At 40.2% G+C, this 19,598-nt stretch overlaps 9 protein-coding genes across 9 annotated transcripts; 4 read left to right on the top strand and 5 right to left on the bottom strand.

Annotated features, from left to right (window-relative positions):
* Positions 1–94: 94 nt before the first annotated feature.
* Positions 95–752, bottom strand: LOC119191180 (chorion class CA protein ERA.1-like). The gene is made up of 2 exons (XM_037445074.1): positions 674–752; positions 95–564 (listed from the first exon to the last, which is right to left on the bottom strand). Exons 1-2 carry the CDS (start codon positions 722–724, stop codon positions 175–177), a joined length of 441 nt encoding a protein of 146 aa, XP_037300971.1. The 5' UTR covers positions 725–752; the 3' UTR covers positions 95–174.
* A 332-nt stretch (positions 753–1,084) lies between these two features.
* LOC119191172 (chorion class B protein M2410-like) lies at positions 1,085–1,828 on the top strand. Its single transcript, XM_037445065.1, has 2 exons — positions 1,085–1,163; positions 1,254–1,828. The coding sequence occupies exons 1-2, from the start codon at positions 1,113–1,115 to the stop codon at positions 1,752–1,754; spliced, it is 552 nt and encodes a 183-aa protein (XP_037300962.1). The 5' UTR covers positions 1,085–1,112; the 3' UTR covers positions 1,755–1,828.
* A 3,813-nt stretch (positions 1,829–5,641) lies between these two features.
* On the bottom strand, positions 5,642–6,292 carry LOC119191171 (chorion class A protein PC292-like). Its single transcript, XM_037445064.1, has 2 exons — positions 6,173–6,292; positions 5,642–6,052 (listed from the first exon to the last, which is right to left on the bottom strand). The coding sequence occupies exons 1-2, from the start codon at positions 6,221–6,223 to the stop codon at positions 5,642–5,644; spliced, it is 462 nt and encodes a 153-aa protein (XP_037300961.1). The 5' UTR covers positions 6,224–6,292.
* A 2,940-nt stretch (positions 6,293–9,232) lies between these two features.
* LOC119191181 (chorion class CA protein ERA.1-like) lies at positions 9,233–9,913 on the bottom strand. Its single transcript, XM_037445075.1, has 2 exons — positions 9,822–9,913; positions 9,233–9,701 (listed from the first exon to the last, which is right to left on the bottom strand). Exons 1-2 carry the CDS (start codon positions 9,870–9,872, stop codon positions 9,306–9,308), a joined length of 447 nt encoding a protein of 148 aa, XP_037300972.1. The 5' UTR covers positions 9,873–9,913; the 3' UTR covers positions 9,233–9,305.
* A 316-nt stretch (positions 9,914–10,229) lies between these two features.
* Positions 10,230–11,077, top strand: LOC115439737 (chorion class B protein M2410-like). The gene is made up of 2 exons (XM_037445073.1): positions 10,230–10,306; positions 10,510–11,077. The coding sequence occupies exons 1-2, from the start codon at positions 10,256–10,258 to the stop codon at positions 10,993–10,995; spliced, it is 537 nt and encodes a 178-aa protein (XP_037300970.1). The 5' UTR covers positions 10,230–10,255; the 3' UTR covers positions 10,996–11,077.
* A 2,061-nt stretch (positions 11,078–13,138) lies between these two features.
* Positions 13,139–13,832, bottom strand: LOC119191174 (chorion class A protein PC292-like). The gene is made up of 2 exons (XM_037445067.1): positions 13,728–13,832; positions 13,139–13,607 (listed from the first exon to the last, which is right to left on the bottom strand). Exons 1-2 carry the CDS (start codon positions 13,776–13,778, stop codon positions 13,212–13,214), a joined length of 447 nt encoding a protein of 148 aa, XP_037300964.1. The 5' UTR covers positions 13,779–13,832; the 3' UTR covers positions 13,139–13,211.
* A 274-nt stretch (positions 13,833–14,106) lies between these two features.
* On the top strand, positions 14,107–14,988 carry LOC119191173 (chorion class B protein B.L1-like). The gene is made up of 2 exons (XM_037445066.1): positions 14,107–14,207; positions 14,411–14,988. The coding sequence occupies exons 1-2, from the start codon at positions 14,157–14,159 to the stop codon at positions 14,909–14,911; spliced, it is 552 nt and encodes a 183-aa protein (XP_037300963.1). The 5' UTR covers positions 14,107–14,156; the 3' UTR covers positions 14,912–14,988.
* A 2,316-nt stretch (positions 14,989–17,304) lies between these two features.
* LOC115439803 (chorion class A protein PC292-like) lies at positions 17,305–17,983 on the bottom strand. The gene is made up of 2 exons (XM_037445063.1): positions 17,910–17,983; positions 17,305–17,799 (listed from the first exon to the last, which is right to left on the bottom strand). Exons 1-2 carry the CDS (start codon positions 17,958–17,960, stop codon positions 17,404–17,406), a joined length of 447 nt encoding a protein of 148 aa, XP_037300960.1. The 5' UTR covers positions 17,961–17,983; the 3' UTR covers positions 17,305–17,403.
* A 331-nt stretch (positions 17,984–18,314) lies between these two features.
* On the top strand, positions 18,315–19,435 carry LOC115439802 (chorion class B protein M2410). The gene is made up of 2 exons (XM_030163796.2): positions 18,315–18,393; positions 18,850–19,435. The coding sequence occupies exons 1-2, from the start codon at positions 18,343–18,345 to the stop codon at positions 19,348–19,350; spliced, it is 552 nt and encodes a 183-aa protein (XP_030019656.2). The 5' UTR covers positions 18,315–18,342; the 3' UTR covers positions 19,351–19,435.
* The last annotated feature ends 163 nt before the right edge of the window (positions 19,436–19,598 follow it).

The raw sequence follows: 19,598 nt of genomic DNA on the forward strand, positions 1-19,598 counted from the left end.
AGAAACAGATTTGTTATCACAGCAAATATCCGTCCTTAGATAAATAATGTCTATGAATAAGGGGGTAAGTTTTTAAATAACGAATACAATGATATAAATGCTTGTAACAGGATTTATTCGTTTGCCCAGTTTTTGTTTTGTTTGATTTATTCGTTTGCCCAGTTTCTGCAATGATCAGTAAAGGTAGGGTCCACCACAGCCGCAGCCGCAACGTCCCGCGATAGAGACAGCACCAGCAGCAGCCGCGGTACCGCCGAACTCTACGGCGCCGATGATGGGCACCTGTCCGGCGACGGCGGTGGTACCAGCCACGGGCAGTTCACCGGCGACGGCCACGTTGCCGACGCCAGCACCGCCGTAACCAGCTCCGATGCCGTCATAGCCGTAGCCCAAGCCGCCGTAACCAAGGCCGCCGTAACCAAGTCCGCCATATCCGAATCCATCATAACCAAGACCGGCGTAACCGATGTCGCCTAGTCCGCATCCTCCGTAGCCAAGGCCGCCGTAGCCGTAGCCAAGACCGGCACCGTAATAGCCAGCGCCAAGGCACGCGCTGTACGCATTCTGGAACAAAAATTTAAATGATATTTAAATTTATGTATAACATTATTAATCTTTAACCAATAACTTACTATTAAATAAATTAATTGTTACATGCGTAAATTTCACTTACGTGGATAAGGCAAGCCTGCACGCAAATGAGAAGGAAGGCAAAGGTAGACATGTTTGATTTGTCCTACTGAAGAGCTGCTGGAGAATGATTATAAGTGACCACCACAGCGCTTTTATACAAAAGTTTCCTCTTTGTTTAATGACAGTAGTAAACACTATCTCTGAAACACGTGACTTCTTTTATTTCGTAACTCTAAGTTTTAGTTATTTGTTTTGTGTTATAAATCATGTGTTGCACGTACGCGCCATTAGAAATCGAATACTCGGTGCAGATTATTTATCGTCGTATCTTTCAATGGACAAACAAGGTCGGAAGTTTCGTAACTCTAGGGGACATGAGACAATGCACTTTATCCAGATCATTTAATATATAACTGCATGAAGACGCAAGAGAGTCATTCTGGTTGCTACTTCCGGAGGAACATTATCAGTACACAAACATGTCCGCTAAAGCTGTGCTCGTATTCTGCGCTTCCGCTCTCTTGGTTCAGGTAAGAACAGTAAGCATTGCAATTTTGTAATGTCGAATGAATTGACTCATTTAAACATTTATTTTAACACATCTATTTGTTACTTTCTAGAGCGCTGTAAGCAGTTGTATCGGAGGCTTTGGCTTGGGCTACGGGGGTCTGGGCTACGCCGGACTGGGTTACGATGGTTTCGGCTACGGCGGTTTAGGCTATGGCGGTGTAGGCTGTGGTGGCCTAGGCTACGGTGGTCTAGGCTACGGCGGCCTCGGCTACGGCACTGGCCTCGGAGCTGCCTATGGAGGCGGTCTCGGCGTCTCTACTGGCTCTGCTATTGCCCCTGTCGGTCTCGCTGTGGCTTCTGAGAACGTGTACGAGGGTGCTGTGGCTGTCGGCGGAAACCTGCCATTCCTGGGTACCGTGGCTGTGGACGGCGTGTTCCCCACCGCCGGTGCTGGCGCTGTCTCGTACGGTTGTGGTGACGGCGCCGTCGGTATCACCGGTGAGGGTCCCATCGGCGCTGGTGTCGGTTACGGCGCTGGATTCGGTGGCTACGGACTCGGACTCGGCTACGGCGCTCGAGGCTGCGGCTGCGGATGCGGTGCCTTGTACTGAAACTTCCAAGCAGTACGAAAGAATCTTAATGACCAAACGACATATTGAACAAAGTGCAACGAATAAACGATAGAAATGCACGTCTTTGGTTTTATTAATTTAAATATTTATAAACTTATTATTTTAAAATAAGAAATAAAATGTTAACGTCTCTAAATTTTCCATTGATTAGGAACTATTTTTTCTTACTAAAAGCAAGGTTTTATAATATAAGTAATATTATGCAAAGGTTTGTGAATATGTTTGGTTCTTCGACGGTTCGATGTTTGTCGGAAATAAATGCAAAACCAGCTTTGGATGAAATTTTGCACACGGATAAACCATGTCCTGGATTAATACGTAGGCTACTGTTTATTCCGTTAATTTGCTCTCATGCGAAATTAGATGACATTTTAATCAGATTACTTTAATAGATGGCGATAGCGCCGTATAAATGACGCTTTGGATCGCTATGTTTTCGGAACTTTGCAGCGGGAAAGATTTAAGGCGGGCGAAGCCGCGAGCATTACCTAGAACGTATGTAATATAGGCAGGTTGTAATAGATCATCTTATCTAACTTTTATTATACGTACGAATGTTTGGGAAAATCAATGGATGTGAACTGGGAATCATACATGGGCTTTTTAACTCGGTAATTTACGCGTAGAAAATAATAGAAGATTTAAATCTGATATTTTAAATACATAGTGCTATAGATCAGTACATTTATTCAGGGACCTTTGTATTGGGAAAAGCTATTCACGCGAAAGAAGCCGCTAGCAACTCCCTGGTTTAATATACACAACTTTAAAATGAAAAGCCTGAAAAATCAGATATGAAGGAAAGTCTAACTAGATTTTTATAATAATATCTTTCAATTTATGTCACTCCGTTGCACACAATATTGCATAATATACTTAATGTTTTTATAATATAATAATAATAGAATAATATCAACCCTGTATTATATAATGTCACACTACTGGGCACGGGCCTCCTCTACTATTGGGAGGGATTAGGCCTTAGTCCACCACGCTGGTCTAGTGCGGATCGGTAGACTTTACAGACCTTCAAAATTCTTATAGAGAGCTTTTCAAGTTTGCAGGTTTCTTCACGATGTTTTCCTTCACCGTTAAAGCAAGCGATAATTCACAATGAATACCCACGTAATTTTTTTAGAAAAGTCAGAGGTGTGTGCCTTTATGATTTGAACCTGCGGACATTCGTCTCGGCAGTCCGTTCCACAACTACCTAGGCTACCGCTGCTATTGTATATGGGTGAATTTCCCGAGACCAAAAATTGCGTGAAATCGATGAAATCGGTAATAAAAAACATAGATAAAATTTTCTAGCATTTTTTTCTGATTAGGTGAAATAGTAATCTATGTGTAGCACAAAATATTTTATTAATAGGATTAGCAGGTACTTCAAAAAAAAAGTTAAATCTCGAAATCTTTCATTGCCGTGTTTGTCCACACGTAACCTTGATGTATTTTATATCTCATTGATAAAAATCTATTGGGTATTTATATTAAAATCGATTTTTTTTGATACGTGAATAGTTAAAGTATTGTTACGGAATACATTTATTCAAATACTTAAATAATACAACGAATGGTTAATAAAAATGCATTTGTCCTAGAACTACCTTTCATCGCCGTTGTCTAAACATATTTAAGAATATCGTTTTATCTAACGATATGCGTCCACCCTCGCTGTGCGCTAAACATTGTATATAGTGCCGCCTAAGTGCTCGACGTGAAAGGATGTAGGTACGCACATGCTTGCGTTTTCGAGCAATAAATGTAAGTATTCCGTTTGTATATTACTGGACATTTTTTATTTCATCGCCGTGGATAGGTATAACTTCTATTTGAAAAAGTTTGTCCTCTGGATTAAGCATTCGATAGAACGCCGTTTCTCTTATGTTTATTTGTGAAGTGTTTATTACTTCGAATAATTAATCGTTTTTTTGTTATGTTACATTTTTGCCTTGATTTTCATCGCCGTGCCTTCATTGCCACGGTTTCCGTGGCCAAAATTTGCTATGGCAATGAAAAAGACACTGCAATGAAATTTTTCATTGCCATGCCTAGTAACACAATTTAGTTTCATTACCGTGACTTATGTTTTCATCGCCAACATATAATTAGGCAAAGAAAACATCTTACCTATATAGCTAGTATAGAAAACTGACAGTACAGAACTCGTTAAGTTTACCCTATGCAATACGATAAAAGCTTAAAGATAGACTTTGAGTTTTTTACCTACAGTCAACTAAACATACAAAATGACGTAACATTTGGTACTCCATCACACGTATATACACTCACACACATGCGCAAACACTCGTCCACACACACACACACATACAAGAGTCTGATTTTAATAATGATTTGTTTATTTTAGGATGCCAAGATGCCTAAGCCAAAATTATCTGAAGAGGAGAGTAAGGAGTGGAAAAGATTGGCCGAACAAAAGCGACGAGATTTCCGTGGATTGGTTCTTTCATTCCCATGGCACAGACTTTTCATTGCTGTGGACGCTTGTTTCATATCCGTGCACGCATGTTTCATCGCCGTGGCACCAAATTTTTAATCTGGTATATCTCGTTAGTTTTTTAAGTTTTCTGCTGGATATTAAGCAATAATACATACATTATCAAAAAACTTTGATAAACTCGAAATATTTTTTAAACAACTTAAAAGATAAAAAAGTCCACGGAAATGAAGATTTTTATGGACCTGTTGAAATTCACCCATATAATACAATAATATATTATATTTACATTGTCATTATTACGAGGTATAATATATTCGTATATTTATGTAGGTTAGCTAGCAATTTCAACAAGGCACCGACTCCAAAATTAGTAACTAATATACAGGATGGATTTTTGACATCAATAAAAGTTATTGCATAGATTGCTCATTTCCTTGTTGACTGAAAATTTCTAATAAATTCTATGAATACCGATATTCTACTAAAAATATGGACAGATTCGAAGAAAGTTTTTTATGGCTTTAGCGGTTAAGGTAGCTGCCCTTACTGGGGATTCCCAAAAATCCACTCTGTACAGTTCTAAATATTTTTTTTTTGGATTTTAGTCTTTTCGAATTCAGTTTGATTTAACGTTAAGAAGTTTCTAGTTTTAGTAAGAAAGGGGCCGTTGAAGTATTACTTAACGCAATTTTGAAGATTTTTGAACCGCCCTCCCGCCCCTGTAACGCTACGTAACATTTTAGAAGACCCCCCCTCTCCCAAATTGCGTTACGTAATACTTGAACGGCCCCAAATAGAGCCAACAGAACCTAACAGTAAACAAAATTGATACATGATAACCCAATCAACACGGTGGTCGTGCTCTGTCATCAAAAGTTAGGTAGAGAATATCCTTGATTATAGTTAGCTACCTACCTCATTGATAACTGTTATAAAACAAACAATAACTCATCTCATATGAACATTTCCTGTGTAATTTTGATGAATTCCTTGCTGTACCTTGGAATTGATTCAAACCTAAATAAGTTTATAAGGGAACACAATGAAGCTATGCAAAATACAACACAAACAATTTGTGAAATGGATTTACATACAACTGAGGTATCGCGTAACACCATTATAAAAAACTACTCCTTTATTGAAAATGATTCACAAAACATTGTCAGCTTGCTACAGTCTACCTGTTGTTCGTTAATCCTCATTTTGACTTTCATGTGCCTACAAATATTTAAAACCATTCGTGCTATATCTTAAATTAACAGAGAAAACTCTAAAATGGCATAGTTATCGTATTCAATTTAAAATAATTTAATTTAAAGGAAACTACAAAATGATGTAATTTTTTGTATATTTCGGTTTGTTAATTCATTGTAGTAATTACAATTTCATTTGTCGTCTATTATCTTCAGTAGACATAGGGTCCTCCGCAGCCACAGCCGCAACGACCAGCGATGGAGACAGAACTAGTGGCGAGAGCGTCACCGGCGAAACCGACAGCGCCGATGATTGGCACCTGACCGGCGACGGCGGTAGTACCAGCCACGGGCAGCTCACCAGCCACAGCCACGTTACCAACACCGGCACCACCGTAACCAGCACCAATACCGTCGTAACCGACACCATAGCCCCAACCGCCATAACCAAGGCCGCCGTAACCAAGGCCGCCGTAGCCAAGTCCGCCGTAACCGAAGCCATCATAACCCAAACCGGCGTAACCAATGCCGCCTACACCGCATCCTCCACAACCGAGACCGCCGTAGCCGTAGCCGAGACCGGCGCCATAGTAGCCAGTGCCAAGGCATGCGCTGTACGCATTCTGGAACGAGAAACAAGATTATTTATAAATACGTAGATGCCTATATTAACTACTAAGAATAGTATTTCATGTGTTTTATTTTTATTAATTATTAATTAATAATATGTACTGTATACTCACGTGGATGAGGCAGGCCTGCACGCAGAGGAGAATGAAGGCAAAGGTAGACATGTTTGAATTGTTCTACTGAAGATTCACAACAGAATGATTATAAGTGACCACCACAACGCTTTTATACAAACTATAACCGCATTGTTATTAATAAACATTATCTCTCAAACACGTGGCTTTTTTAAATTTCGTAATTCTAAGTTTTAGTTATTTGTTTTTTGTTATAAATCATGTGTTGCACGTACGCGCCATTAGACATCGAATACTCGATTATTTATCGTCGTATCTTTCAATGGACAAACAAGGTCAGAAGTTTCGTAACACTAGGGTACATGGAACAATGCACTCTATTGCTCATGATTTAATATATAACTGCATGAAGACGCAATAGAGACATTCTGGTTGCCGCTTCCGGAGGAACATCATCAGTACACAAACATGACCGCTAAAGTTGTGTTGTCTTCGCGCTTCCGCTCTCTTGGTCCAGGTAAGAACAGTAAACATTGTAATTTTGTGATGGCAAATCTATTAACTCATTTATGTATGTATAATTTTAAATCTTATTTTAAATATTTGATGTGGATAAAAATTATTAAAAGTCATAATGTTCTGTCCTAGAACATTAATATTTTTTATTGTTTAAATCTAAATGCCGTAAAATAAAACACATATTTTTTTGCGCTCTAGAGTGCTGTAAGCAGCTGTCTCGGAGGCTTTGGCTTGGGCTACGGTGGTCTGGGCTACGCCGGACTGGGTTACGATGGTTTCGGCTACGGCGGTTTAGGCTATGGCGGTGTAGGCTGTGGTGGCCTAGGCTACGGTGGTCTAGGCTACGGCGGCCTCGGCTATGGCACTGGCCTCGGAGCTGCCTATGGAGGCGGTCTCGGCGTCTCTACTGGCTCTGCTATTGCCCCTGTCGGTCTCGCTGTGGCTTCTGAGAACGTGTACGAGGGTGCTGTGGCTGTCGGCGGAAACCTGCCATTCCTGGGTACCGTGGCTGTGGACGGCGTGTTCCCCACCGCCGGTGCTGGCGCTGTCTCGTACGGTTGTGGTGACGGCGCCGTCGGTATCACCGGTGAGGGTCCCATCGGCACTGGTTTCGGTTACGGCGCTGGATTCGGTGGCTACGGACTCGGACTCGGCTACGGCGCTCGAGGCTGCGGCTGCGGGTGCGGTGCCTTGTACTGAAACTTCCAAACTTATTTCAAAAGAATGGTAATGACCAAACAACATATTCAGCAAAGTACTACGAATAAACGATAGAAATGCACGTCTTTGGTTTTATTAACTTACATATTTATAAACTTATTATTTTAAAATATGAAATAAAACGTTAACGTCTCTAAATTTTCCATTGGTTAGGAACTATTTTTTACTAAAAGCAAGATTTTATAATATAAGTAATATTATGCAAAGGTTTGTGAAAATGTTTGGATGTTCGACGGTTCGATGTTTGTCAGAAGTAAATGCAAAACCAGCTTTGGATGAAATTTTGCACACGGATAGACCATGTCCTGATTAATACGTAGACTACTGTTTGTTCCGGTAATTTGCACCCATGTGACAATTTAATCAGATTATTTTAATAGATGGCGATAGCGCCGTATAAATGACGCTTTGGATCGCTATGTTTTCGGGACTTTTGCAGCAGGAAATGATTTTATGGCGGGCGAAGCCGCGAGCATCTAGTACGTATGTAATATAGGCAGCTTGTAACAGATCATCTTATCTAACTTTTATTATAAATACGGATGTTTGTGAAAATTTATAGATCTAAACTGGGAATGGGCATGGCATGGGCATTTTAATTCGGTGAATTTTTCGCGTAGGACATAATAGAAGATTTAAATCTGATATTTTAAATACATGGTGCTATAGATCACTACATTTATTCAAGCACCTTTGTATTGGGGAAAAGCTATTCACGTGAGCGAAGCCGCCAACAACTCCTAGTTTAATATAAACGACTTTAAAATTAAAGGTCGAAAAATCAGATATGAAGGAAAGTCCAACTAGAGTTTTATATTAACACCTTGCAATTTAACTCACTGCGTTGCTCACAATATTGCATAATAATGAGTTAATATAATATAATACAATAATATATTATATTTACATTGTTATTATTACGATGTATAATATATTCGTGTATTTACGTAGGTTAGCTAGCAATTTTAATAAGGCAACGACACCAAAATAAAATTAGAAACTCGTATACAGAAAGGATTTTTGACATCAATAAAACTTATTGAATAGAGTGCTCATTTCCTTGCTGACTGTACATTTCTAATAAATTCTATGAATACCGATATTCTACTAAAAAAAACATGGACAGATTCGAAGAAAGTTTTTTATGGCTTTAGCGCTTAAGTTAGCTGCCCTTACTGGGAAATCTCAAAAATCCACCCTGTACAGTTCTAAATATTTTTTTTGATTTTAGTGGTTTTCGAATTCAGTTTGATTTATCGCTTAGAAGTTTCTAGTTTTAATAAGAAATAGAGACAACAGAACCCAACAGAAAACATCATTGATACATTTATAACCCAATCAACACGCTCGTGCTCTATCATCAAAAGTTCTTGCCTAATCATTTATAGGTCATGACCAGTTAGGTACAGAATATCCTTGATCATAGTCAGCTACCTACCTCATTTAGAACTGTTATAAAATAAACAATATCTTATCCCATATTTATTTCCTGTGTAGTGACAAATTCCTTGCTGTACCTTCGAAATCGAAAATTCAAACCCAAATAAATTTATATGGGAACACAATGGAGCTATGCAAAACACAATACAAACAGAATTTTTGAAATCGATTTATAACTGGTGGCGATATTGCGAAAGACCAATATAAAAACTCCTTTTATTGAAAATGATTCATAAAATATTGTCAGCTTAGACTGTAGCACAGTCTAATTCCTGTTGTTCGTTAATCCTTATTTTGACATTCATGTTCCTACAAATATTTAAAACCATTTGTTCTGTATCTTAAATTAAAAGAAAAATGTACAATGACGCATTTAGCGTATTCAGTGTAAAATAATTTAATTTAAAGGAAACTACAAAATGGTGTATTTTTTGTATATTTCCGTTTGTTAATTCATTGTAGTAATTACAATTTCATTTGTCGACTATTATCTTCAGTAGAGATAGGGTCCTCCGCAACCACAGCCGCAACGACCGGCAATGGAGACAGAACCAGCGGCGAGAGCGTCACCGGCGAAACCGACAGCGCCGATGATGGGCACCTGACCAGCGACGGCGGTAGTACCAGCCACGGGCAGCTCACCGGCCACAGCTACGTTACCAACACCGGCACCGCCGTAACCAGCACCAATACCGTCGTAACCGACACCATAGCCCCAACCGCCATAACCAAGGCCGCCGTAGCCAAGTCCGCCGTAACCGAAGCCATCATAACCCAAACTGTCGTAACCAATGCCGCCTAGACCGCATCCTCCACAACCGAGACCGCCGTAGCCGTAGCCGAGACCGGCGCCATAGTAGCCAGTGCCAAGGCATGCGCTGTACGCATTCTGGAACGAGAAACAAGATTATTTATAAATATGTAGGTACATATGTTTATTTTTTATAATACTTTAATATATTTTATTATAATTTATGAATCTAATTAGCACAATGCAATTTATACTCACGTGGATGAGGCAGGCCTGCACGCAGAGGAGAAGGAAAGCGAAGGTAGACATGTTTGAATTGTTCTACTGAAGATTCACAACAGAATGATTATAGTGACAACCACAACGCTTTTATACAAACTATAACCGCATTGTTATTAATAAACATTATCTCTCAAACACGTGGTTTTTTATAAATTTCGTAACTCTAAGTTTTAGTTATTAATTTTGTGTTATAAATCATGTGTTGCACGTACGCGCCATTAGGCATCGAATACTCGCTGCAGATTATTTATCGTCGTATCTTTCAATGGACGAACAAGGTCGGAAGTTTCGTAACTCTAGGGGACATGAGACAATGCACTCTATTGCTCATGATTTAATATATAACTGCATGAAGAAAAAAAAATTCATTCTGGTTGCTGCTTCCGGAGGAACATCATCAGTACACAAACATGTCCGCTAAAGCTGTGCTCGTCTTCTGCGCTTCCGCTCTCTTGGTTCAGGTAAGAACAGTAAGCATTGTAATTTTGTGATGGCAAATCTATTAACTCATTTATGTATGTATAATTTTAAATCTTATTTTAAATATTTGATGTGGATAAAAATTATTAAAAGTCATAATGTTATTCTGTCCTAGAACATTAATATTTTTTATTGTTTAAATCTAAATGCCGTAAAATAAAACACATATTTTTTTGCGCTCTAGAGTGCTGTAAGCAGCTGTCTCGGAGGCTTTGGCTTGGGCTACGGTGGTCTGGGCTACGCCGGACTGGGTTACGATGGTTATGGCTACGGCGGTCTAGGCTATGGCGGTCTAGGCTGTGGTGGCCTAGGTTACGGTGGCCTCGGCTACGGCACTGGCCTCGGAGCTGCCTATGGAGGTGGTCTTGGCGTCTCTACTGGTTCCGCCATTGCCCCTGTCGGTCTCGCTGTGGCTTCCGAGAACGTGTACGAGGGTGCTGTGGCTGTCGGCGGAAACCTGCCCTTCCTGGGTACCGTGGCTGTGGACGGCGTGTTCCCCACCGCCGGTGCAGGCGCCGTCTCGTACGGTTGTGGTGACGGCGCCGTCGGTATCACCGGTGAGGGTCCTATCGGCGCTGGTTTCGGTTACGGCGCTGGATTCGGTGGCTACGGACTCGGACTCGGCTACGGCGCTCGAGGCTGCGGCTGCGGATGCGGTGCCTTGTACTGAAACTTCAAAACTTATTTCAAAAGAATGGTAATGACCAAACGACATATTCAGCAAAGTACAACGAATAAACGATAGAAATGCACGTCTTTGGTTTTAATAATTTAAATATTTAAAAACTTATTATTTTAAAATATAAAATAAAATGTTAACATCTCTAAATTTTCCATTGGTGAGGAACTATTTTTTTTTTACTAAAAGCAAGATTTTATAATGTAAGTAATATTATGCAAAGGTTTGTGAAAATGTTTGGATGTTCGACGGTTCGATGTTTGTCAGAAGTAAATGCAAAACCAGCTTTGGAAAATTTTGCACACGGATAGACCATGTCCTGATTAATACGTAGACTACTGTTTGTTCCGGTAATTTGCACCCATGTGACATTTTAATCAGATTATTTTAATAGATGGCGATAGCGCCGTATAAATGACGCTTTGGATCGCTATGTTTTCGGGACTTTTGCAGCAGGAAATGATTTTATGGCGGGCGAAGCCGCGAGCATTGCCTAGAACGTATGTAATATAGGCAGATTTAAACAGATCATCTTATCTAACTTCTATTATACATACGGATGTTCGGGAAAATCTATGGATATAAACTGGGAATCATACATGGGCTTTTTAACTCGGTAAATTTTACGCGTAGGAAATAATAGAAGATTTAAATCGAATATTTTAAATACATAGTGCTATAGATCAATACATTTATTCAGGGACCTTTGTATTGGGAAAAGCTATTCACGCGAACGAAGCCGCTAACAACTGCTAATTTAATGTACACGACTTTAAAATGAAAGGCCTGAAAAATCAGATATGAAGGAAAGTCTAACAAGATTTTTATAATAACAACTTTCAATTTACGTCACTCCGTTGCTCACAATATTGCATAATATACTTAATGTTGTTATAATATAATAATAATAGAATAATATCAACCCTGTATTATATAATGTCACACTATTGGGCACGGGCCTCCTCTACTACTGAGAGGGATTAGGCCTTAGTGCGGATTGGTAGGCTTTACAGACCTTCAAAATTCTTTTAGAGAACTTTTCAAGTTTGCAGGTTTCCTCACGATGTTTTCCTTCACCGTTAAAGCAAGCGATAATTCACAATGAATACCCACATAATTTTTTTAGAAAAGTCAGAGGTGTGTGCCTTTAGGATTTGAACCTGCGAACATTCGTCTCGGCAGTCCGTTCCACAAGTAACTAGGCTACCGCTGCTATTATATATAATACAATAATATATTATATTTACATTGTCATTATTACGAGGTATAATATATTCGTATATTTATGTAGGTTAGCTAGCAATTTCAACAAGGCACCGACTCCAAAATTAGTAACTAATATACAGGATGGATTTTTGACATCAATAAAAGTTATTGCATAGATTGCTCATTTCCTTGCTGACTGTACATTTCTAATAAATTCTATGAATACCGATATTCTACTAAAAAAATATGGACAGATTCGAAGAAAGTTTTTATGGCTTTAGCGGTTAAGGTAGCTGCCCTTAATGGGGATTCCCAAAAATCCACCCGTACAGTTCTAAATATTTTTTTGGATTTTAAAGGTTTTTGAATTCAGTTTAATTTATCGTTAAAAGTTTCTAGTTTTAGTAAGAAATAGAGCCAACACAACCCAACAGAAAACATCGTTGATACATTTATAACCCAGTCAACACGATCGTGCTCTGTCATCAAAAGTTCTTTTCTAATAATTTATAGGTCAAGACCAGTTAGGTACAGAATATCCTTGATCATAGTTAGCTACTTTGTGTTCCTACATGTAATTTTGACAAATTCCTTCGAAGTCGAAGATACAAACCCAAATAATTTTATATGGGAACACTATTAAGCTACAATAAACACAACACAAACAATTTGTGAAATGGATTTACATACAACTGAGGTATCGCGTAACACCATTATAAAAAACTACTCCTTTATTGAAAATGATTCACAAAATATTGTCAGCTTGCTACAGCCTAATATCTGTTGTTCGTTAATCCTTATTTTGCCATTCATGTACCTACACATATTTAAAACCATTCGTGCTATATTTTAAATTAAGAGAAAACTGTACAATGGCGTATTTATCGTATTCAATTTAAAATAATTGAATTTAAAGGAAACTACAAAATGATGTATTTTTTGTTTATTTTGTTTTTTTAATTCATTGTAGTAATTACAATTTCATTTGTCGACTATTGTCTTCAGTAGACATAGGGTCCTCCGCAGCCACAGCCGCAACGACCGGCGATGGAGACAGAACCAGCGGCAAGAGCGTCACCGGCGAAACCGACAGCGCCGATGATGGGCACCTGACCAGCGACGGCGGTAGTACCAGCCACGGGCAGCTCACCGGCCACAGCTACGTTGCCAACACCGGCACCACCGTAACCAGCACCAATACCGTCGTAACCGACACCATAGCCCCAACCGCCATAACCAAGGCCGCCGTAGCCAAGTCCGCCGTAACCGAAGCCATCATAACCCAAACCGGCGTAACCAATGCCGCCTACACCGCATCCTCCACAACCGAGACCGCCGTAGCCGTAGCCGAGACCGGCGCCATAGTAGCCAGTGCCAAGGCATGCGCTGTACGCATTCTGGAACGAGAAACAAGATTATTTATAAATACGTAGATGCCTATATTAACTACTAAGAATAGTATTTCATGTGTTTTATTTTTATTAATTATTAATTAATAATATGTACTGTATACTCACGTGGATGAGGCAGGCCTGCACGCAGAGGAGAATGAAGGCAAAGGTAGACATGTTTGAATTGTTCTACTGAAGATTCACAACAGAATGATTATAATTGACCACCACAACGCTTTTATACAAACTATAACCGCATTGTTATTAATAAACATTATCTCTCAAACACGTGGCTTTTTTAAATTTCGTAATTATAAGTTTTAGTTATTTGTTTTTTGTTATAAATCATGTGTTGCACGTACGCGCCATTAGACATCGAATACTCGATTATTTATCGTCGTATCTTTCAATGGACAAACAAGGTCAGAAGTTTCGTAACACTAGGGTACATGGAACAATACACTATATTGCTCATGATTTAATATATAACTGCATGAAGACGCAATAGAGACATTCTGGTTGCCGCTTCCGGAGGAACATCATCAGTACACAAACATGACCGCTAAAGCTGTGCTCGTCTTCTGCGCTTCCGCTCTCTTGGTCCAGGTAAGAACAGTAAACATTGTAATTTTGTGATGGCAAATCTATTAACTCATTTATGTATGTATAATTTTAAATCTTATTTTAAATATTTGATGTGGATAAAAATTATTAAAAGTCATAATATTATTCTGTCCTAGAACATTAATATTTTTTATTGTTTAAATCTAAATGCCGTAAAATAAAACACATATTTTTTTGCGCTCTAGAGTGCTGTAAGCAGCTGTCTCGGAGGCTTTGGCTTGGGGTACGGGGGTCTGGGCTACGCCGGACTGGGTTACGATGGTTTCGGCTACGGCGGTTTAGGCTATGGCGGTGTAGGCTGTGGTGGCCTAGGCTACGGTGGTCTAGGCTACGGCGGCCTCGGCTATGGCACTGGCCTCGGAGCTGCCTATGGAGGCGGTCTCGGCGTCTCTACTGGTTCTGCCATTGCCCCTGTCGGTCTCGCTGTGGCTTCTGAGAACGTGTACGAGGGTGCTGTGGCTGTCGGCGGAAACCTGCCCTTCCTGGGTACCGTGGCTGTGGACGGTGTGTTCCCCACCGCCGGTGCTGGCGCTGTCTCGTACGGTTGTGGTGACGGCGCCGTCGGTATCACCGGTGAGGGTCCCATCGGCGCTGGTTTCGGTTACGGCGCTGGATTCGGTGGCTACGGACTCGGACTCGGCTACGGCGCTCGAGGCTGCGGCTGCGGATGCGGTGCCTTGTACTGAAACTTCCAAAATGAGTACAAAGGCATCTTAATGACCAAACAACAACATATAACAAAGTGTAACGAATAAACAATGGGAACACACGACTGGTTTTATTAATTTAATTATTTATAAATTTATTATTTTTATGTAGAAAAGTAATATGTATGGGTTTACCAAACATTATTTCTATGCAATTTTATAAAGAGAGCTCAGGCCTTTTAAATACTATCATACTTATCTGTAAGTATTTGAAAGGTGAGAATTTATTTAGAAAAATACTGGCATAGTTTAAGTAGCAGAACATATTCCAAACTTTAAATCATCTATCAAAAAATCTCCAACAAACTTTTTTACTAAAATAAAGATTTTATATTATTATGTCATTTAAGCAGGCCCTTAATTATTAAATGCGACGATAGCCTAGACAATAATTGACTATGGAATGGAATACAAAGACCAATATCCGCATGTTTAAAATCCAAGGACTCACACCAGACGTTTCTAAATTATGTGTGAATTTTTTGTGAATTATCGCTTACTTTAACGGTGAAGAAAAACATCCCGGGCAAACGTACATACCTGACAATTTCTATGTAGGAATTTTGAGGATGTGGGAAGGCTACTAATCCGCAATAGGCTAGCGTGTTGGACTAAGGCCTAATTGATCTTAATAGTAGAGGAGGCCCGTGCCCAGCATTGGGATAGTAGGTATATAATACAGGGCTGATATTATTATTATAATATAAATCATTAAAAATATACATAACTTTAAACTGAAAGGCCTGTAAAATGTGATGTACATACAGGAAACCCTAATTAGAATTTCATAATAAAACTTTCCTCAGCCCGCAATTCAAAATTTTGTATTTATAATAAATGATTGTGTACTATTTTCCCTTTAATTTAATTATTTTGAACCCCTGAAAGACGAAATAAACAGAAGTTTATAATTTTATGAACTTTGTATTATGAAGTGCGTGAATTGTTATGTTAGTATTGACTCGATTTTCTCGGGGAAAAACCGCATTATGGCTACCTGCCACCTAGGGGTGAATGGAACGGCTATGTCGGTTCATTTACCGGTCTTACGGCCCAATGTCAACACTTAGGAGTATTGCATCATACGAGCGAGCATTGGACCAAGGCCCTGTATATGCCCTACACCAGCATACCGACCAAAACCCGCGGTGGACTTCATCGGCACATACGGAGAGGCACTGGGATATCTTGTTGCACTGAGTTTGCGTGTTTTAATATTATCCACCTCTTTATTATTGAGAAAGATCATTGGCTTACACTTTATATTATATTGGGTACAAGTGGTTGGACTAATGGGCAGCAAATTGATTTTTTTTAACGTATGTGACCTAATTTATCAACGTTCGTCATGCACTGCGTACACTACGCACGTCGAACTGTATTAGAATCGGGTCGCATTAAATCCATATCTATTTATACTATTATATAAAGCTGACGAGATTTTTTTTTGTTTGAGGGCACTATTCTCTGGAACTTCTGGTTGGATAGACCATTTATCGAGGTAAGCTATAGGCCACGCTATAACCAATTGCAGCGCAAAATCAATAAAAAAAAGTTACAAACACGGGAAACATTTATTCCTCAGAGGTTCCTGCGCGTGCGTTGCGTAAACGGTTAAAGTTTAGTAACAACCAAGTATGATAGAATTGTCCGTCTTAAAAGTTCGAAAAATTATATTTCGAAACAAAGTCCCCGTCGCATCTATCGGCCTGTCTGAACGCAATAAACTCTAAAACTACACAACAGATTTTGGTTAAATTTGGTATGGAGATAGTTTGAGAGACTGGAAAGGAGATACGCTACTTTCTATCCCAAAAAAATATAAAACGGGGCTTTTTAAACCATTTTTACGCGGGCGGTGCCGTAAGAAAACGCTGGTTAATATATTATAAAACTCAAGAGTTTGTTTATTTAAAGGCGCGTTTTTTTTCAATAATAGGAAGCTACATTAATCCTTAGTGCTACTTTTAATACTGGGAAAATATTTATGCCAGAAAAACTTTTTCACGCCTTCGAAGCTGCAGGCAAAACCGCATTATCGATTTACTATAAATCCAGCTACGTTACTAAGTAGGTATATGCGGCGGCGCCTCGAGCTAAATTCCTGCGCATACAAAAAAGTGTGAATTTACTCGATGCGCTTAGATCCATATGAAATCAAGTTTGGGCATTGGATTACGGCGGCTATGAAGATGACGGATCCTGTCCGTTTCACAATTATTATACATAACGCAGTAATATTGACAGCTTGCTAAAGCCTAAGTAATACGTGTTGTGACTCGTTCTTCGTGATTCTTGCAGCATTCTTGACCTACAAAAATTTAAATATAATAGAAATACAGGAAGACGTAATATCATATCAGGTGTGAAATAATAAAATATAAAGGAAACTACATTTTTTTTTTCATTTCTTATTGTATTGGCTCGTCAATACATTGTGGTATTACGAATGAAATTTTCGTCTATTATAATCAGTAGACGTAGGGTCCTCCGCAGCCACAACCGCAACGTCCGGCGATAGAGACGGTGCCAGCGGCGAGAGCGTCACCGGCGAAACCGACAGCGCCGATGATGGGCACCTGACCGGCGACGGCGGTGGTACCAGCCACGGGCAGCTCGCCGGCCACAGCTACGTTACCAACACCGGCACCACCGTAACCAGCACCAACACCGTCGTAACCGACACCATAGCCCCAACCGCCATAACCAAGGCCGCCGTAGCCAAGTCCGCCGTAACCGAAGCCATCATAACCCAAACCGGCGTAACCAATGCCGCCTACACCGCATCCTCCACAACCGAGACCGCCGTAGCCGTAGCCGAGACCGGCGCCATAGTAGCCAGTGCCAAGGCATGCGCTGTACGCATTCTGGAACGAGAAACAAGATTATTTATAAATACGTAGATGCCTATATTAACTACTAAGAATAGAATTTCATGTGTTTTTTTATTAATTAAAAATATGTACTGTATACTCACGTGGATAAGGCAAGCCTGCACGCAGAGGAGAAGGAAGGCGAAGGTAGACATGTTTGAATTGTTCTACTGAAGATTCACAACAGAATGATTAGAAGTGGCCACCACAACGCTTTTATACAAATTATAATCGCATTGTTATTAATAAACATTATCTCTCAAACACGTGGCTTTTTTGAATTTCGTAACTCTAAGTTTTAATTATTTGTTTTGTGTTATAAATCATGTGTTGCACGTACGCGCCATTAGGCATCGAATACTCGCTGCAGATTATTTATCGTCGTATCTTTCCTTGGACAAACAAGGTCGGAAGTTTCGTAACTCTAGGGTACATGGAACAATGTACTATTGCCCATGATTTAATATATAAGTGCATGAAGACGCAAGAGAGTCATTCTGGTTGCTGCTTCCGGAGGAACATCATCAGTACACAAACATGTCCGCTAAAGCTGTGCTCGTATTCTGCGCTTCCGCTCTCTTGGTTCAGGTAAGAACACTAAGCATTGTAATTTTGTGATGTCGAATGAATTGACTCATTTATAGTATTTTCTTACCCCCTTATTCATATACGTTATTTATCTAAAGACGGAGCATTGCTGTGATAACAAGTCTGTTTCTTGCATTGCAGCCTTCGCAGTGCGTACACATAGGGCCGTTGTGCTTAGCTAATATTGAAATACAACTTGAATCAAGTTGGCTGTCAGATAAACAAAGCTGAGAAACAGACTTTTTATCTCAGCAATGCTCCGTCCTTAGATAAATAACGTCTATGAATAAGGGGGTTAGTCTATAGCATTTTACGATTATTATAATATTTTTTGCTATATTAAAAATATTTTAAGTTGATAAAAATAATTATTGGTTATATTATTCTTTCTTAGAACATTATTTATTCTTTGAATCTAAATGCTGTAAAATAATAAGCCTGTTAATTATTTTCTAGGGCGCTGTAAGCAGCTGTCTCGGAGGCTTTGGCTTGGGCTACGGCGGTCTGGGTTACGCTGGACTGGGTTACGATGGTTTTGGCTACGGCGGTCTAGGCTACGGAGGTTTAGGCTGTGATGGTCTAGGCTACGGTGGTCTAGGCTACGGCGGCCTCGGCTATGGCACTGGCCTCGGAGCTGCCTATGGAGGCGGTCTCGGCGTCTCTACTGGCTCTGCCATTGCCCCTGTCGGTCTCGCTGTGGCTTCTGAGAACGTGTACGAGGGTGCTGTGGCTGTCGGCGGAAACCTGCCCTTCCTGGGTACCGTGGCTGTGGACGGTGTGTTCCCCACCGCCGGTGCTGGCGCTGTCTCGTACGGTTGTGGTGACGGCGCCGTCGGTATCACCGGTGAGGGTCCCATCGGCGCTGGTTTCGGTTACGGCGCTGGATTCGGTGGCTACGGACTCGGACTCGGCTACGGCGCTCGCAGCTGCGGCTGCGGATGCGGTGCCTTGTACTGAAACCTCCAAAATGAGAACAAAGGAATCTTAACGACCAAACGAGATTTTAACAATGCATAAAAAATAAACGGAAGCAATATATTTATATTTCTGTTTTTTTTTAAACAGATGACACACCCACAAATTTACTCACGACTTTTCTCCCTACACACACTTTTCACTGTGCACATTCCGTCTCATGATGTGAAACGAGGACGTGCCTATCGCCATGTCGGGCACAAATTTCAGACTCCGGGCTGATACTGAAA

The sequence above is a fragment of the Manduca sexta genome, unplaced genomic scaffold (assembly GCF_014839805.1).
Source record: "Manduca sexta isolate Smith_Timp_Sample1 unplaced genomic scaffold, JHU_Msex_v1.0 HiC_scaffold_1149, whole genome shotgun sequence".
NCBI lineage: Eukaryota > Metazoa > Arthropoda > Insecta > Lepidoptera > Sphingidae > Manduca > Manduca sexta.

Excerpts from the sequence above, each read along its gene's own strand:
- LOC115439737 (XM_037445073.1), top strand. The coding sequence starts at position 10,256 with ATGTCCGCTAAAGCTGTGCTCGTCTTCTGCGCTTCCGCTCTCTTGGTT. Across the intron at positions 10,307-10,509 it reads CTTCCGCTCTCTTGGTTCAG|AGTGCTGTAAGCAGCTGTCT; the intron begins GTAAGAACAGTA and ends TTTGCGCTCTAG.
- LOC119191181 (XM_037445075.1), bottom strand. The coding sequence starts at position 9,872 with ATGTCTACCTTCGCTTTCCTTCTCCTCTGCGTGCAGGCCTGCCTCATC. Across the intron at positions 9,702-9,821 it reads TGCAGGCCTGCCTCATCCAC|AATGCGTACAGCGCATGCCT; the intron begins GTGAGTATAAAT and ends TTCTCGTTCCAG.
- LOC119191174 (XM_037445067.1), bottom strand. The coding sequence starts at position 13,778 with ATGTCTACCTTTGCCTTCATTCTCCTCTGCGTGCAGGCCTGCCTCATC. Across the intron at positions 13,608-13,727 it reads TGCAGGCCTGCCTCATCCAC|AATGCGTACAGCGCATGCCT; the intron begins GTGAGTATACAG and ends TTCTCGTTCCAG.
- LOC115439803 (XM_037445063.1), bottom strand. The coding sequence starts at position 17,960 with ATGTCTACCTTCGCCTTCCTTCTCCTCTGCGTGCAGGCTTGCCTTATC. Across the intron at positions 17,800-17,909 it reads TGCAGGCTTGCCTTATCCAC|AATGCGTACAGCGCATGCCT; the intron begins GTGAGTATACAG and ends TTCTCGTTCCAG.
- LOC119191171 (XM_037445064.1), bottom strand. The coding sequence starts at position 6,223 with ATGTCTACCTTTGCCTTCATTCTCCTCTGCGTGCAGGCCTGCCTCATC. Across the intron at positions 6,053-6,172 it reads TGCAGGCCTGCCTCATCCAC|AATGCGTACAGCGCATGCCT; the intron begins GTGAGTATACAG and ends TTCTCGTTCCAG.
- LOC119191180 (XM_037445074.1), bottom strand. The coding sequence starts at position 724 with ATGTCTACCTTTGCCTTCCTTCTCATTTGCGTGCAGGCTTGCCTTATC. Across the intron at positions 565-673 it reads TGCAGGCTTGCCTTATCCAC|AATGCGTACAGCGCGTGCCT; the intron begins GTAAGTGAAATT and ends TTTTTGTTCCAG.
- LOC115439802 (XM_030163796.2), top strand. The coding sequence starts at position 18,343 with ATGTCCGCTAAAGCTGTGCTCGTATTCTGCGCTTCCGCTCTCTTGGTT. Across the intron at positions 18,394-18,849 it reads CTTCCGCTCTCTTGGTTCAG|GGCGCTGTAAGCAGCTGTCT; the intron begins GTAAGAACACTA and ends ATTATTTTCTAG.
- LOC119191173 (XM_037445066.1), top strand. The coding sequence starts at position 14,157 with ATGACCGCTAAAGCTGTGCTCGTCTTCTGCGCTTCCGCTCTCTTGGTC. Across the intron at positions 14,208-14,410 it reads CTTCCGCTCTCTTGGTCCAG|AGTGCTGTAAGCAGCTGTCT; the intron begins GTAAGAACAGTA and ends TTTGCGCTCTAG.
- LOC119191172 (XM_037445065.1), top strand. The coding sequence starts at position 1,113 with ATGTCCGCTAAAGCTGTGCTCGTATTCTGCGCTTCCGCTCTCTTGGTT. Across the intron at positions 1,164-1,253 it reads CTTCCGCTCTCTTGGTTCAG|AGCGCTGTAAGCAGTTGTAT; the intron begins GTAAGAACAGTA and ends GTTACTTTCTAG.